Here is a 17,317-nt window from a genome sequence, read left to right on the forward strand (position 1 = left end):
CTCTCTCTCTCTCCAGGCAGCGACACACACACACACACACACCCCATCCAAGAGAATCAGTAAATTCTACCATGTAGCATATCTATAGCAGAGACTTAATAAGATAGAACCCTGGTCAGATAGGCAGAAACATTACTTCTCAAGAGGTTTGAACCTGCTTTTTAACAGTTTTTCTTTGTAATTTTTTAATGTATACTTAAAAATAACAATCGGTAAGGGAAAGAGTTATAAACAAGATTGATAAGCAACAAGCCTAGCAAAAAAATAGAGAGGGACTAAAATAAGAAAAATAATCCAGAAATGTGAAATAAAAAGAAAACAATCACCTATTGTTGCATGCATTGATACATTTAAAAAAACAACAATAAACAAACAGGGTAGCAATTCATTTAGCAAATATTATCAAGTGCTTCCTGTGCCCTGGGGGCACTGTTCCGGGCAGAGGGCTTCCAGCACAGGGGCAAATAGAGAAAAACTCCTGCGCTCCAGAAAAAGATTCAAAATTCACTATCCATTAAGATACTGTTCTTAAGACCCATCTCCCCCCAGCCTCAGGTTTGGGTGGAAATTTAACTAAATTGGAATATTGGTAATATCTCCATTCACATATGGGTATGATTTTAATGAAGGTTGCTTTTTTGGTTTTTAGGGAGAAGAAAATGGCTTTCCAGACAGTACTGGAGATCCCCCTTCAGGTAAATGATTGACTCTAAAGGTGTCTGGGCTTCAGTAATAGCTAGCATGGCTCAATTAACGATAACTTGAAAATGTTTATCATTAAATTTTAAAATCTGTTATAATTAGATAAACTGTGAGACGACATGCCATGTGAATTTCAAGGAAATCTTACAAGATTTCACAAAAGCCTTTCTCTAAGGGTACACTGTGTTGCTCATGAGGGACACAGCAGGTTCTGAATTGGACAGGTGTAGGCTTGGCTAATGGTCAGAAATGAGAGAACCCTCCCTCCCTCCAACTGAGCATTGGCAGAGAAGCTTGCGAGGTGGAAGAGAGCAATGGGATGCAGGCAAACCACAAGTCAGGGGCAACTCAGCCATCTCTGCTTCCATTCTCTGTCTGTGGCTCAGGCTCTTAGGTAACCCAGCAGCCCCTCCTGACACTGGGCCCTGTGCTACTCGCCACCCCTTCCCTGCTTTCAGTGCATTTAGTCAAAGCAACGTTCACGTATATCTCCCTCCCCCCCCCCCTTTTTTTTTCCTATTATACGACAGAAACTTTGGCAGTGTTTAGATCTCTTTTCAATCAATCATGGAGGAAATGAGGAGTGAGCATTAAATTGGCTACCAAAATAATCTTTGTAAAAAACAGTAAAAGCTCTCCAGTGTTTTCGGTACCTTCTAAAACACATACTGAATGACCTAGTCATCCGGGGTTTGTTTGTTTCTTTCATTTTTCATTTTTAAGGGTGCATGTAGGGAATTCACAGCCCTCAGGGTAATCTGCCATCAACTCCAGACTGTCCAAGTCACCATGCTGAAAATCAGAACAAGTAGTACATAACCAGCTCCACCCCATCCCACCCCCAGAAACATGTTAGAAGCAGTTAACTCTGGGTGGTGAGATTCTAGGTGATTTTTTTTTCATCTAACTGATTTTTATTTATGAAAGACCCACTCTTGTCAGGCTCTTCAAGGAGGCCATGAGGCAAAAGGACAACTTTGAGCATAGAGGTTGGCATTCTGTTTACAGTTCAACCATCGTCCTGCTGTATTTAGAGAAATCAAGGGAGAAATTGGGTTAGAGGGATTTCTAGGGAGACTTTCCACCAGGTTTCACAGCTCTGAATGGCTACGGTGCCATCCAGATACCCCATTAGAACTTGCCTTCCTTGAACCATACCCAGGGGCCTGGTCACTGGATAGTAATTATTCCTCTTGCACAAATGCTGCAGCTGACAAGGTCAAATGAGAGCCACCTGGCTGGGTGGAGGGGACATTATCTTGACATACAAACAGAAGTGATTTTATTTTTCTTATATTTTTAAAATTTCTAACATGAGCATCAGAAAAATCTCTCCCTGCAAACTTTAATCTGCAATACGCATGTATAAATAACACACAGTAAAATTACCAAGAAATCTGTAAAAGGCCAACTGATTAGCCTGGATAGCGAAAATATGAATTTTGTGCATTCAGATGTATTCATCTGAATTTTTATATTTTCTGTAACATGAACATATTTCTCCTCTTAAAAAATAATCTATATTCACACTTTTTAATGACTAATATTCCCCACAATGTGAAATGGAGCTAATGTGAAATGTGAAATGGAGCTACAATTAAAATTTATAAAGTAAGTTTTTTGGGACTATCTATAAAACCTTAAAGGACCCTTATAAGTTAGAGTCATTGTTAATTAACTTTTTTTTTTTTTTTTGAGAGTGTAAATCTGAGTGTAATTTTCTTTGAGTTGGTGACCAGTATATATACATGTTTTCTAAAAGCATAGGAATGGCGAACATCAGTGAAGAAATCAACTTGCTTATAGGTTTAGCTTATCATTGACAGGGCAGTGATTTACATCTGGACCCAGGCGCATTCCTAACTAGTTAGGCTATTAATTTTTCTTTTTATTTTATGTGATTACTTTTTGTTTAAGCTACTCACTACCACTAAATTACTATTAATTAGCATGGGTGAATTTTACTTTTCACAATGTAATATTTTTATCATAAAGATTAATACTAACAAGGCTAAGCATACAACAGAGAAATTATTAAGCTAACAGTTCTATTAATACACAGAGTTTAGTAACGTTTCGTTTGAATTAGCCTAGTTATTAGATTTTATATGTTCTTTTTTTTTTTTTTTTGTCCTGACTTCTTTTTTTTTTTTTTATAAATTTTATTGTTATATTCCCCATACAATTGCAGCCCCCCATTCTGACCCCAATCCCTCCCCTCCCGCCCCCGACCCCCTAAAAGTGTCTCTGGTTCATAGTTTTTTGTTGATTTTGATTTTCACTTTCTTATAGTTATTCATTTTCCTGGTCCCTTATTTAAGTTTTCTAGATTCCTGCTATGAGTGAGACCATCCGGTATTTTTCTTTTTCTTTTTGGCTTATTTCGCTGAGCATGATCCCTTCCAGCGCCATCCATGTTGCAGCAAATTGCATGTGTTTATCTTTTTTGAATGCTGAGTAATATTCCATGGTATATATGTACCACATCTTCTTGATCCAGTCATCTATTTTTGGGCATTTGGGTTGTTTCCAAAGCTTAGCTATTGTAAACAGTGCTGCTATAAACATAGGGGTGCAGGTGTTCTTTGGAATTGATGTTTCTGTGTCCTTTGGGTAAATACCTAGGAGTGGAATTGCTGGATCATATGGAAGCTCTATGTTTAGTAGGTCCAGAAATCTCCACACAGCTTTCCACAGTGGTTGGACCAGTTTGCACTCCCACCAACAGTGCAGAAGAGTTCCTTTTTCTCCACACCCTCGCCAACATTTGTTGTTGCTAGTTTTTTTAATATGTGCCATTCTCACTGGTGTAAGATGGTATCTCATGGTAGTTTTGATTTGCATTTCCCTGATGACAAGTGATGTTGAACATTTTTTCATATGCCTGTTGGCCATTTGCATTTCCTCTTCAGAGAAGTTTCTTTTAAGCTCTTCTGCCCATTTTTTGACTGGATTATTTTCTTTGTTGTTGTTGAGTCTCATCAGCTCTTTGCAGATTTTTGTGATCAGTCCTTTATCATTAGTGTTGGGTGCAAAAATGTTCTCCCAGTTGGTGGGGTTTCTCTTTGTTTTTGTTATTGTCTCTTTTGCTGTGCAAAAGCTCTTTAATTTGATGTAGTCCCAGCTGTTTATCTTTGCCTTCACTATCACTGCTTTGGGTGATGTGTCTGTAAAGATGTCTTTGATGTGCAAATCACGTAGTGTTTCGCCTATATTTCCTTCTATATATTTTATGGTTTCAGGTCTTATGTCTAGTTCTTTAATCCATTTTGAGTTGATTTTTGTGTATGGTGTGAGGTGGTGGTCAAGCTTCATTCTTTTGCATGTAGCGACCCAGTTTTCCCAGCACCATTTATTGAACAAACTTTCTTTGCTCCAATGCATATTCTTTGCTCCTTTGTCAAAGATTAGATTGTTAATTAACTTTAATCAAGTTCTGGTTAGTGTCTTTTTTTTTACTTGCATTGAAATGAAATGGATGGTTTTCAAAAATAAACCTTTCACAGTGATAGCTGATAGTATTATTGAGAACAGAAATTGTGCTGATGAAGGCAACATCTCTAGCACCTAGCCTGGTGGTTTTGCACAGAAGCATGTTGAGGTTTTTCTTTGGTCAGTTTCGGGAGTTTTTCCTAAACAAGTAAATGAGAGACATTGACCTAATGGCTTTGCTGGAGGATGAACTGGCAAGAGCAGAACCATATATTTCCTCTTTGAAAATAACAACGTAAGATTTATTTTATCTTACCATTTTACTTATGGCCACTAATTTAGCATTTACCAGGTACCAGCCTTTCTCCTAATCATTTTACAGACATAAAGTTTTTATGGTGACTTAGTGCATAGGTCTAACTATTTTCTTCAGCAGGTGGTTGCAACAGAAACAGCTCTGGGTCACGTGACTGGTGCTCCTTTACCTGGGTCCTGAGTGGGTCAAGCCCAGGGCCTGCCCCCAGCTCACCCACAGCCACTACACCAGGCTGATTCACTATGACTCAGATGCATCATCTGCATAGCACATATGGGGAATGCTTGAGTGTGATGGTGCCCAAGGTGAAGGTCAGCCTCCCAGCTATCTCAGGCAGAGTCTTTAGCTCTAACAAAACCCAAGGCCCCTCCCACTCCCTGAAAGTCAGCCTCTGAGCTCTGAAATACCTTTCACAAAAGCTTGTTACTGTTCCCATCAGACCCTGGGGTTCTAACAGAGAAACTAGCTTTTATTTAATTCTTGTGATTTGAAAACCTTACTTATCTGTGATCTAGTTTCTATCTGGATACAATGAGCAGTATAGGGAAGACAGTAGATATGGGCTCCAAGGTAAAAGAAGGATTAGAAAGAAGTGAGGAATGTGACCAAGGAAAGTACAAGAACACAAGTCCTTATCAGCTTCCACTGGAAAAGTGCCTTTTGTGAAATCATTGAGACATTCAAGTTTTTACAGTGTTTTAATACAGTTTTTTTTCAAAATGAAAACATTTGGGCACTAATGGAGTAAGGCCTCAGCTGTTAAAAAAAAAAAGAAAACCCCCAAATTGTGAAATAATATACCTCTTCTTATACTCCTGCTACTGGTGGTCATTCTCACCTGCACTGAGGCACTTTTTGCTCTTGTTCTCAATACTTGTTGGTTTTTCAAGGGTGGTTTTCTGCTGATCACACATGACTCAGACTCAGAACATGCCTTATTGAAACCTGATTTCTCCTTAGAAATGAATGTAAGAGGGGGCCTCCCTGGTAGCTGAGGGGATTAAGTCTCAGCACTATCACCACAATGGCCTGAGTTCGATCCCCGGGCAGGCAGCTAACCCACATGGCACAGCAGACCTCTCCTGTCATACCCGCCGCTCCCCTCAGTAGTGTTTCAGTCGATGTGCCTGTTCTGTTCCCCACTCTGTCTCTGGTGAATTCTCTCACCTCCTACACCTTTGGCCTCCACCTTAGTTCTTCTACTCAAAGTAAAAAGAAGCGTATGTACGATAGGATTTTCATTTGTTTTCAAATTACACCCACATGACACTTTAATATATTTGTGTCACCTAATTTCAGAATTCAAATTCATGTAAATTTCTATGCTGAATTTTAACCTGTGTCCCTGACAGTAAGAGTCTGTTTCTTTCTTTCGTGTGGTATCTACACTTCAGTTCTGTTTGAAGACAAAACTTGAGGCCCGGCATGATTCACTGGCCGCTAGATTCATCCAGTGTGTCATTTACACTCCCCATGGCTGCTGCCAGCTTGATAGCTCCTTAAAAGGATGTTGTAGGGAGAAAATGAAATCACATTGTTTTCCCCTTCATTTATTAAGAGATCAAACGCCCACCAAAAAAGCCCTTGGGTCAGTTTCTGAGTAGATAAAAAATACTACTTCATCACTTTCCAGCTCATAATGTTTAACTAACTACCTGTGATGAATAATGTGGTGTGTGTGTGTACCCCACTGATTTATCAAAGCCGTAATCTGGCACTTTAAGTACATTTATTTCCAACCACATTGGAAACCACACACAGAAAAATGTATGACTTTACACCTTTAATAAACATAGCTGCAGAAGTATTTGACTTGACTTTGACACTCGTTGGTATTTGGCAGCCTCCAAATCTGATAATTTATAGACACCTGGGATAGAGTTATTTTATTTCAGAACCACAATAGGTTGCTATCTGCAAAGTTGCCAATATAAAATGTTTACTATTTAATTGTTTGAACTAACTCAAGACCTAGTTATCCCCGGGAACATTATTATAAATGATCTGAGAGCTAACAGTGGTGCAGAGCGCACTGGAGGCAAGCACCCATGTGGTAGGTAATAGCTCTCGAAAAACCAGAGTGTACAAGATAAAAGAGTACCTCCCCTGCAGGGAGACACATTAAGTCAATCTGTGATCCACTGCCAACATCCTGACTGGAGCCATTTTCTAGGCTCAACTAATCATGACCTTTGTGATTTCTGAATCTTGTTCCAGTTCACAATTAACTGTTAATTGACCTGGACTTCATAACCCGCCGAACTTAAGTTAGGCTCTACACTATGGACATGGGCTATTTCTTACAGTGGTTTTATTTATTTATTTTTTTAAAGATTCATTCATTTATTTATTTATTTATACAAGCACTAGGTACAGTCAGAAGCGTGGGAGGGCGAGAGAATTCACCAGAGCCAGAGCAGGGAGCAGAACAGGCAGATTGACGAAGTACACTGCTGAGGGAAACAGCGGGTGCAGCAGGAGAGATCTGCGTGCCATGAGGGACCCTCGCCGTGGGCCAGGGATATAACCAACGCTGCAGAGGCTGCGGGCAGCCTTGCAGCCCAGCACTCAACTGCTGCACCACCAGAGGAAGCACTCTTATGGTGGTTTTAAATGATGTGGACATATCTTGTCGATGAACAAGATTATTCCTGAGCTCTTCCTTAATTATATGTGAGCATGAAGATGAGGAGTAGGGGCAGAGGCAGAAAACATCCCATAGGAAAATCCATTCATCTACTTTTGTGTGCTGGGGAAACATCATCTGTCCACAAACTCCCAGTCACCACACAACATGATATCTCTAAAGAAAAGTGACTGTGATTCTAAAAATTTAATCTTACCAGCCCCTCTAACTAAGGAGTTACTCTGTAGATGCATTTAAGGCCCTGGTTTTCAATCCTGGCCACATATTAAGATTCCCAGTGGAGATTTAAAAATTTCCCATGTCCTGCCTGCACTCCAGACCAGTTAAATAAAGACCTCACTAGATAGGACCAGACATAGGATTTTGTAAATGGGCAGGGGGAGACTTCCATCTTGCAGCCAAAGTTAAAATCTCCTGCTATTTTAAGAAAAAAGCTGTTGCTTATGATCCTTCACCGTCAGCTATTAATTCTTTATTTGTGCTTATGGTGTGCTAGGATGAGGCTTTAATGGATGATTTCATTTAATCCTCTCCACAACCTAGATCTAGCTATCCCTGTTCCGAGAGTGAGCACACAGCCTTAGCAGGCTCAGTAGCCTGTCCAAGTTGTACACCTGCACAGTGTTAACTGGTATTCACAGTCAGTTGGCGTGCCTCTAAAGCTCACACTGTTAATCTCTGTGGTACACAGAGACTCCTTCTCCATAGCAACCAGTAATCTTCCTTCTGTCTTGTCTTTCTTAGCACTAAAAGAATTTTGTTTGATTTGAAAATTTCTAGATAGTTCTTCATTGGCTAGTCAGAGGTTTCTAATTTTACTATTTTTCTGTTTATGTCACATTCTTTATTCATCTGATTTAATCAACATACATTATTTTTTTAAAAATTTATTTTATTTATATAAGAACCGGGGTACAGGTCAGATGTGCAGGAGGGTGAGAGGATTCACCAGAGACATAGAGGGGAACAGAACAGGCAGACTGATGAAATACACTGCTGAGGGGAGCAGCGGGCAAGACAGGAGAGGTCTGCTTGCCATGTGGGTTGCTCCGAGGCCGGCGGGGATCAAACCAGCACTGCAGAGGCTGCTGTCAGCTGCACAGCGCTGTGCTCAACCTCCTGAGCCACCAGGGAGGCCCTAATCAACATATATTATTGAGCACCAACTGTGTGCTGGAAATGAACTGTGACATCAGGCACCAAAGTTTCATTTCTCTTTAAGTTTGTGTCTTGGGAGTGACAGGCAATAAACAGTAATAAATAAGTAGGCAACTACATATGATGGTAGAAACCTTGAGTAAAATATACAAAGGTGGAGAGAGAAGAAGAGTACTTTAGCTAAGAAGCTGTACCAAGTCTTTTATGTCAAGGAGCTACCCATGTGGAGTGCTAAGGAAGGAGACTCCAGGGAAAAGAACTAGCATGTGCAAAGGCCGAGGCAGGGCTGAGAATAGGGACAAGAGCAAGTAGTGAAGAGCAATGAAAAAGGAGGCAAGCTGGGAGATGTCAACAGAGATCAGACTATGTGGGGACTCTTTTCTTCCCTACCTCTTTGAAAAATAAATATAAATCTCAGCATCTTTAAATTTACCTAAAACTTGACAAAAATGCTCTCTGCCCGGGCCTCCCCTGGTGGCGCAGTGGTTGAGCGCTGGGCTGCGAGGCTGCCCGCAGCCTCTGCAGCGCCGGTTCGTTCCCCGGCCGCCAGCGAGGGTCCCACAAAAAAGAAAAAAAAAAAAATGCTCTCTGCCATTAACTCATTTAATTTATCCAATTTAGAAATTATTATCATTTCCCCTTTATGGATGATTGCAAATCTATAATCAATCCATCCTTTTGTATTTTAAAACTAATTCTATACTATTTACTGTCAATATGGATGAGGAATCTGAAATCCTTGATGTTAAATGCCTTGAGAAGCCAAGTTCTAGGAAATTGGAGCACTGGGATTTGACCAGCCCCAACAATACAGATTCAGAATTGGGGCCACTCAGGATTCTGCTTTTAAAGAACTTGGTGCAGAGCTGGTTATACATGAGGTACTTGATGCATAATAATTATTGGATGATGACAAACCACTCAGAAATCTGGCCCCGATGAATCTTTTGATAAATTCTTCCTTAGTTTAAGCCAGTATTCAAAATAAATTTAGTATTCAAACTAAATTTACAAAGAGCAAGTTTGTCTGGAGTTTTGGCCTCGAAGATAAGAAATCATTCTAAATTAATAGTGAGTTCTGTTGTCGCTTTGCATCCGTGGAAAATAACACAAGAATCAAAATGATAAGTGAGGACTCTATTAGAGAATCTAAGTAAACTTTGAGACAAAGCTAACTTCTTTCTTTAGTAACCCTTTCATTTGTAAATCTACAATCAATCCATATTTTAAATTCTAATTTAAAATATATATTAAATTAGCATTAAATTGTATATATTTATTATTAAAATACATAATTATTTTTATACTATTTTCCATCAATGTTCATCAGCAAACACCAACAATATTTTATTTTATCGTTACTGTTACTTCTATTAATTCTCTTTTTAAGTTCTAAAATTCTTGAAATAATAACAACATATCTTGTCTCCTAAGAAGAAAGCACAGGTCTCCTCCCTTCATTCATTTAGCAAACAATTTTTGAGAAACTGCTGTACAACAACCCTGTGCTTCTCATCAATTTGAAAGACATTATCTAATACCCCATTTTTCTCCATTTCTGATGAAAATTTCTTTGGTCCCTCTCTCTTCCCATGACACCTTCTTCCCTGAGGCAGCACCCAGTCTGTCCTTTCAAGTACACTGTCACGTGGTCTCTGTTTAAAGCTCAGCAGGACAGATGTATTTGATAAAAAAAAAAAAAAAGATGTTTTCCCACTGCAGTCCCCCAGAGAGCTAATTATAGTTTATGATTTTGAAAGCAACCTTCCATTCACCAGTGTTAGCAGTTCCTGTAGATTCCAGTTCAGTAGGTGGTTTGTCATTTATGTCTTTCAAAATACAAAAGGGAAATATCAGTGGGCTTTTGGCACATCGTTGATTTTAAAACAAACTGATATATGATCAATGGAATTATTCAAGGAAATAAAAGCTTGCATACACTAGAAGGCTTAAACAAACCTCACAGAAAACTTGCTGATGTTTTTATTCTTGTTGGCACTAAAGGAGAAAACATTCCAACACTGACTCTTAACCACGGAAATGCTAGAGATGGCGAAAACAATATACTTTATCTGGTACTTACACGTTTAAATCCGACTTTATTTTTTTTCTGTGACTTTTGAAAATATTTTAAAACTATTCAAATAAACATAATAACTACAGAAATTGGGAACTATCCATTGTTACCATTTTTGTTATACACTATTTCCAGATTTTTCTCTGTTCCTGTGAATGTATGATATATGCTTTACATGAATATGAATGACTGTATTATGTTTTACAAAAACTGAATTATACCTATACCTGCTTTCTTTTCCACTTGACAAAAATATTGTTCATTTGACCCTATATTTAAATAAGGTCAAAGAAAATTGCAGAATTTCCCTTTTATCCCTCTTTTAGTGAGACACCAGCTTCACCATTAGAAAGTCTGTTTCTGACTTGAGCATGTCAAGCAGACAGGGAAGGGATGTGAGATGACAAGGTGGGGCGAGTCTGGGGTTGTGGGGCGGCTGGCTGCAGGAAGGAACCATGGGATAGCAGTAACTTCGTTTGGCCATGCAGCTGCAGTCTTACTTCTGTACACACCTTTACTAATACAGCTGAAGAATAACTCCCTCTACTACACAGAAATCTAATTCAATATTTTAAACTCTAAGTAAGGCGTGGGACATCCGGCAGAAGGATGTGGATCTGTTCTCAGGGCATTTAAGGTACAACCAGACAGAATTATCTCACTGCAAGGCATAGAAAGGAGATGCCAACAAAATGATAGGATTCAGAGAGAGATGGCATTCTGGATCTGAGCCTGGGGGATTTCGTGGAAGGGGTGAATCTGAAGTGGGTTTTAGTGATTGGGTAAATTTCATTTGAGGAAAGGAAATTCAGTGAGAGGGAGAGGGAAAGAGGACAGGAAAGTGATCAAAGAGAAAACACCAGAAAAGCCTTGGTGGTGGAGAAATAGAAGGTATACTTTTTCCAACCATGAAATTGAAGAGACTTTTTTTTTTTTTTAAAGATTTATTTATTCATTTTACACAAGAACCAGGGTACAGGACAGATTGTGGGAGGGTGAGAGGATTCACCAGAGACAGAGCGGGGAACAGAACAGGCAGACTGATGAAATACACTGCTGAGGGGAGCAGCGGGCGGCAGGAGAGGTCTGTGTGCCATGTGGGACCCTCCTCCGGTGGCCGGGGAGCAGCTGGGGATCGAACCGGCGGTGCAGAAGCTGCTGGCAGCTTCACAACCCAGCGCTCAACCTCTGCGCCACCGGGGAGGCCCCTGACGAGACTTTTTAAAACTAATACTTGGTGCTCACAAAGGTGAAGTGAGATCTGTACCATCACTGTACCCCGGTTGGGGTGTAAACTGGTATAGCCTTTGAGTCTGGAAAATAATTTGGGGCACCTGCATTGATGGCCTTAGGATGCTCACATTTTAGGCTGATGATCCCATTACTGGTGTGATGATTAAAGACATGGCCAAAAAGCCATATGCAAGGGTCTGCATCGATTAGTCATAATCACAAAAATTTGGGAACACCCTGTGTTCAATCATTTATACAAAATCCATAAACCATATACATAATTTCTACATTGTGTACACTAAACTTATATTAGTTTTTCTTTTAAGTTACTTAAGCTATATATAGAAATAGAAAAAAATAAAGATACACATTGTCTCTTCAGGGAATGGAGTAGTCCAACTTGTCTGGAGCATAAGTTTTGTTAAGAAAGTAATGGGAGGGCCTCCCTGGTGGCGCAGGGGGTTGAGCGCCACACTGTGAAGCCGTCCACAGCCTCTGCAGTGCGGGTTCGATTCCTGGCTGGCCAGGGAGAAACTCACATGGCGCAGCAGACCTCTCCTGCCTTGCCCGCTGCCTTGGCCACTGTCTTAGGTCCGTCTGCCTGTTCTGCTCTCTGTTCCGTCTCTGGTGAATTCTCTCACTCTTCCACACCTCTGACCTGTACCCCAGTTCTTGTATTAAAAAAAATAAATAAATAAAATAAAAATTAAAAAGACAGTCGTGGGAAATAAAAGAGGAAGAGTAGCAAGGAGAGGACATCTCTGGTGGCACAGAGCTTCCAGGGCAGGTGGGATGCGGTAACACCTGGAGGGGGCACAGTGAAAAAGTCTTTAAGAACGCCAAGGCACTGTAAGTGTAGCTAGAGGACTGGGGATGTTTTGGGGGGTTAGGAGATGCTAAGTATAGGGGATGTTATAGGTCCATTGAGTTAGAATTGAAGTCTGGACATTGAGAGGAGCTTTCTTGTAGTCTGTTTTGGAGTCCAGGCAAGTACGCAGAGCCAACCATTCATTCGTCTACTCATGTATTCACACACTCATCTGATAAGCGTTGGCTAAGCATTTACTATATGCCAAAGGCTGGATCTTGCAGATGCAAGAAAAAGGAACTTTTACTTTAATAGAATTTTGTATAAGCTGGGGCAAAGGGAGGAAATGACCAAAGGAAGAAAAAATGGAAGAGAACTTAGGGATAAGAAAGAATTACAGGGCCTCCCTGGGGGTGCAGGCGGTTGAGCCCCGCACTGTGAAGCTGTCCGCAGCCTCTGCAGTGCCGGTTCAATCCTGGCGGGCTGGCGCAGGTCCCAGATGGCGCGGGAATCCTCTCCTGTCTCGCATCCCCTCAGCAATGTATTTCGTCAGTCTGCCTATTCTGTTCCCCACTTTGTCTCTGGTGAATTCTCTCACCCTCCCACGCATCTGGCCTATACCCCAGTTCTTGTATAAAAATAAATAAATCTTTTTTTTAAAAAAAAAAAGAAAGAGGGCCTCCCCGGTGGTGCAGCGGTTGCGCGCTGGGTTGCAAAGCTGCCCGCAGCCTATGCAGTGCGGGTTCGATCCCCAGCTGCTCCCCGGCCACTGGAGGAGGGTCCCACATGGCGCGCAGACCTCTCCTGCTGCCCGCTGCGCCCCTCAGCAGTGTACTTCGGTCCTTCTGCCTGTTCTGCTCCCCGCTCTGGCTCTGGTGAATTCTCTCACCCTCCCGCGCTTCTGACTGTACCCAGTGCATGTATAACCAACCAACCAAACAAACAAATAAATAAATAAATAAAGCATGCCTCTATAAAAAAAAAAAAAAAGAAAGAAAGAAAGAAAGAATTACAGTACCTTCTAGTAATTCCCAAGGACTAGGCTGTTAGACAGGCTGGAATGTGGGCAAGTCAGGAAGACAAAAGAGAGGTCACCAACAAGACAGGGTGGGATGAGCCTCAGGATATGGGGCTTGGCTGTCCAAGGGGACCCCCAAGAGGACACTGTTCAATATACAGTGTCCATGGGGCAAAATATTTGGGGGCCTGGTTCCATTAGTAGCGATATTCTGGGGGAGCTGGAGTGTCTCAGTACTAGCAGCAGTACGAGGGCCAGGTGATCCTCAGTCAGGTGGGAATCTGCTTCTCTGTTCCGGATTTTCCTGCCCAGTCAGAACTGGGCTCTGGAGAGTGGTTGGGGTGCAGGAAATTGGATCCAGTCTCTGAAAGGTATGGCAGGAATTAGACTGGGTCAGGTGCTGCTTGAAGCCATAGAAGATGAAGATTAAGATGGTGAGGCATGCGAGGCAATGGGTTTTGAATTCTGCTTCTGGAAGTTTAACAGTAAGTAAAAAAAGAATAAGGGAAAGTGGCTTCATAAAGTTATGAAACCAGAGGAGACTGGTTTGAGGTTCTTATTTTTTATGATAGAGGAGTTGAGTCCTACCCATATTAGTAGGTAAAGGAAAGTGATCAGTTGAGATGGGTGGCTGGACAATGAGGGGAAAGAAAGGAGGTATTTGATGAAAATTGCAGAGAAGGTGGGAAGAAGTAGACTCTAGATGTCATAAAGCATGGCAGAGAGGAGACATGCCCCACTGGTGTCCTCTCTGTGGTAAGCTAAACAGTGTATTTGTCAATGTAGCAATTGTTGGGCCTCCTTGGTGGTGCAAGGGGTTAAAACACAACCTATGAAACTATCTGCAGCCTCTGCAGCATGAGTTCAATCCCCCGCCACGGAGCTGACCCACATGGCACAGTAGACCTCTCCTGACTTGCCTGCTGCTCCCCTCAGCAGTGTATTTCAGTCAGTCTGCCTGTTCTGTTCCCCACTCTGTCACTGGTGAATCCCCGCACCTCTGGCGTGTGCCCCAGTTCTTGTATGCATAGATGGAATAAATCTTTTTAAAAAATGTATTGTTTTAGTTATCACAGAACTATAAAACCACAGAGAAAACTTGGAAAATGGAAACATAATCCTATCATCTTAACAACATTTATCATTATTTTTGTACATTTTCCACAGTAATATTAACACATAGTTCTAATAACAGAGTACATACATTCTTTACACCTTGAATTTTTCATTTAATATTACAGCATAAGCATTTTCTAGGCAGCTACTACAAGTTTTCATAATCAATGAAATAATATTCCATCAAGTAGTAGCAATCATTTATTTCACTAGTCCCCTAACTTTGCCATTCAATTTGTTTTAAAAATGGATAATATAAATAAGACTGGAATAACAAAATCATATATTTTAGATTATCTCTTTAGATTGGATTCCTGATTGTAATATTAGTAAGTCAAAGAATATAATAAACATTGTTTTTATGGCTGTGTGTGTGTGTGTAGAACTAGGGTGTAGGCCACAGGTGTGGGGAGTAAAAGGATTCACCAGAGAGCAGAATAGGCAGATTTTTACTGAAATACACTGCTAAGAGGAGCAGTGGGCGTGACAGGAGAGGTTTGCTGCACCATATGTGGGGTAGCTCCCTGGCCGGGGATCGCACTCAGGCCATTATCGTGATAGCGCTTAGACTTAACCCCTAGGCCACCAGGTAGGCCCTCTTGCTATATCTTAAAGTGCTGGGTCTCAACCTTAAAATCACCTAAGTGACTCCCTTTTTTTCAAATTCTTACTTTCCTAAATTGGGAAATTAACAGCTTAGTATGGTATAAAGGTCGTCATAATCTTCCAGAAATTTCCAAGTCATAGCATTTGGCTGTTCAAATCACTGGTCAGAGATGTCAGGAGAGCCAATGCTCTTGCAGAATTTGAGTTGCTCACATTGCCATGTTGTGTAGACACTGCTTACAGCTTTATTATAAATGACTTGCCAACACCTCTTGCCTACTAACTTCATCCTCCTACTAACACTATTCCTAGCCTACAATAAGGCTAAAGATGACTGAGTAAGGAATGTTGCCCTTCCTCCAAGCTGGGGCTCTCTTTGGTGAGCCTCAGCTCAAAAGCCTCCTCCTCCAACCCACTGCACACACCTCAGGGTGTTGGCTCCACTTCAAAGGCAGCCCCATGGGTGAAGAAAACACAGATAAAGGCAAAGGATGATAAGGTGACCATAAATTTTAAAAATAAATTTGCTGGTATTATCAATGATCACTCATTTTCAAATATGTATGTGGAGTGGATATTCCAGTTTTTGTGTTTTGGACTTTTAAAAAATACCTTTAAAGAATTGTGCAATCCCTTATACTCTAACATGCTGTGTTTGGCATTAAAAAGCTATCAGAGCTGACTCATAACTCAGAAGGAATAGGATTGGAGTGTGGGCAAGTATGGGCTGGTTTGTTCTTGAGACAGCAGAGTCTGACCCCAGCGGACAGGTGATCTGCCCCAGATGTCTCTGCTCCTCAAGGTCCTCATCTCACAAATGCACATTGTAAGACACAGAGAGTCTTGAAAAGAAAGAGAAACCAGCCTTATAAAATCTAACTGTTGCTCCCAGCAAAGCAAACCATCCTTGGCTGTAAGGAATAATACACTGTTATGTGGACATAAAGAAATGAGTAGCCTAAATAATTGCTCTGTACGACACACTGTTCTGTACTTACACTGATGCCATTCACAATTCCATGGAAAAATAAAGGATAGAGGAGATGATCGCTTCTCTTAGACCGCCTGCTGATATGTGGACGGTATTGTTTGTTCCTGCAGATGTAAGCAATGACAACTCCTGTAAGGAAAACTGCACCTGCTCCTCCTGCTCACTCCGCGTCCCCACCATAAGTGACTTGCTCAATGATCAAGACTTATTGGATGTGATCAGGATAAAGTTGGATCCATGTCATCCAACAGTCAAAAACTGGCGTAATTTTGCAAGCAAATGGGGCATGCCCTACGATGAACTGTGTTTCCTGGAGCAGAGGCCCCAGAGCCCCACCTTGGAGTTCTTGCTCCGAAACAGTCAGAGGACAGTGAGCCAACTGATGGAGCTCTGCCGGCACTATCACAGGGCTGATGTGGAGAAAGTTCTGCGCAGGTGGGTGGATGAGGAGTGGCCCAAGAGAGCGCTTGGAGACTACCCCAGGAACATCTAGAGCACTTCTCCTGCCAGTTGACTTCTTTGAACATTGAAACAACCTCGGGTTAAGGAGAAATGTGAATTTGTTCTTTTTTAAGCGTTTAGGATAAAAATATGGATTAGTGGTTTTTCCCAAAACTGGTGGTTTTGTGGAGGAGTAGGCTAAGTTTTGGGGGTAGATTTTCATTTGTTTGCTTTTGCACATCTGTTTTAATTTAATATTTGATTCTGGAATTGGGGAAAATATTTTGTGGGCTCATAAAGACCAACACCAAAACCTACAATCAGAGTGGATTCATGCCATAGTGTCAATAAAATTACCCTCTCCCTTAAATACTGCTGAAGGTTGACATAGGAGCCAAGATTGTTGATGGACCCAAACAACCATCATCCATGAGATCCTTCATGATTAATGACATTCTTAAGCTTAGAAGAAAACAACAAAGAGATGTTGCCTGCTTGTTCTGATTGTTATTTGTTGTTGTTATAAAGTACTTAGGTGAATTAATGGAATATTGGTATTATGTGTGACACCCTTCAGAACATACGTGCCATCTTTTTTATTCAAATACCTTATTACCTGTGCACTATCAAAATGACATTTGCTCAAGTGTCTTTGAAAGAAATACAAAAATGGCCTTGGAAAGACAGAGTTAAGAATTAGTAGGGTAATAATAAGCACCATGGGGAAAGTATTTGAGTACTTACACTGCCCTTTGGTTACCCAAGACTTTTT

The 17,317-nt window shown here is 41.0% G+C and overlaps 1 protein-coding gene across 1 annotated transcript in view; it reads left to right on the forward strand.

Annotated features, from left to right (window-relative positions):
* EDARADD (EDAR associated via death domain) overlaps window positions 1–16,597 on the forward strand; it is a gene marked incomplete at both ends in the record, with an annotated part of 54,694 nt that extends 38,097 nt beyond the window's left edge. Inside the window, 2 exons of the mRNA XM_084254035.1 lie at window positions 650–695; window positions 16,215–16,597. Coding sequence (XP_084110161.1) covers window positions 650–695; window positions 16,215–16,597 — 429 coding nt within the window. The remainder of the gene's footprint in view (window positions 1–649; window positions 696–16,214) is intronic.
* Between the last annotated feature and the right edge of the window lie 720 nt (window positions 16,598–17,317).

This window comes from Talpa europaea (assembly GCF_964194135.1).
Source record: "Talpa europaea genome assembly, chromosome: 14".
NCBI classification, from domain to species: domain Eukaryota; kingdom Metazoa; phylum Chordata; class Mammalia; order Eulipotyphla; family Talpidae; genus Talpa; species Talpa europaea.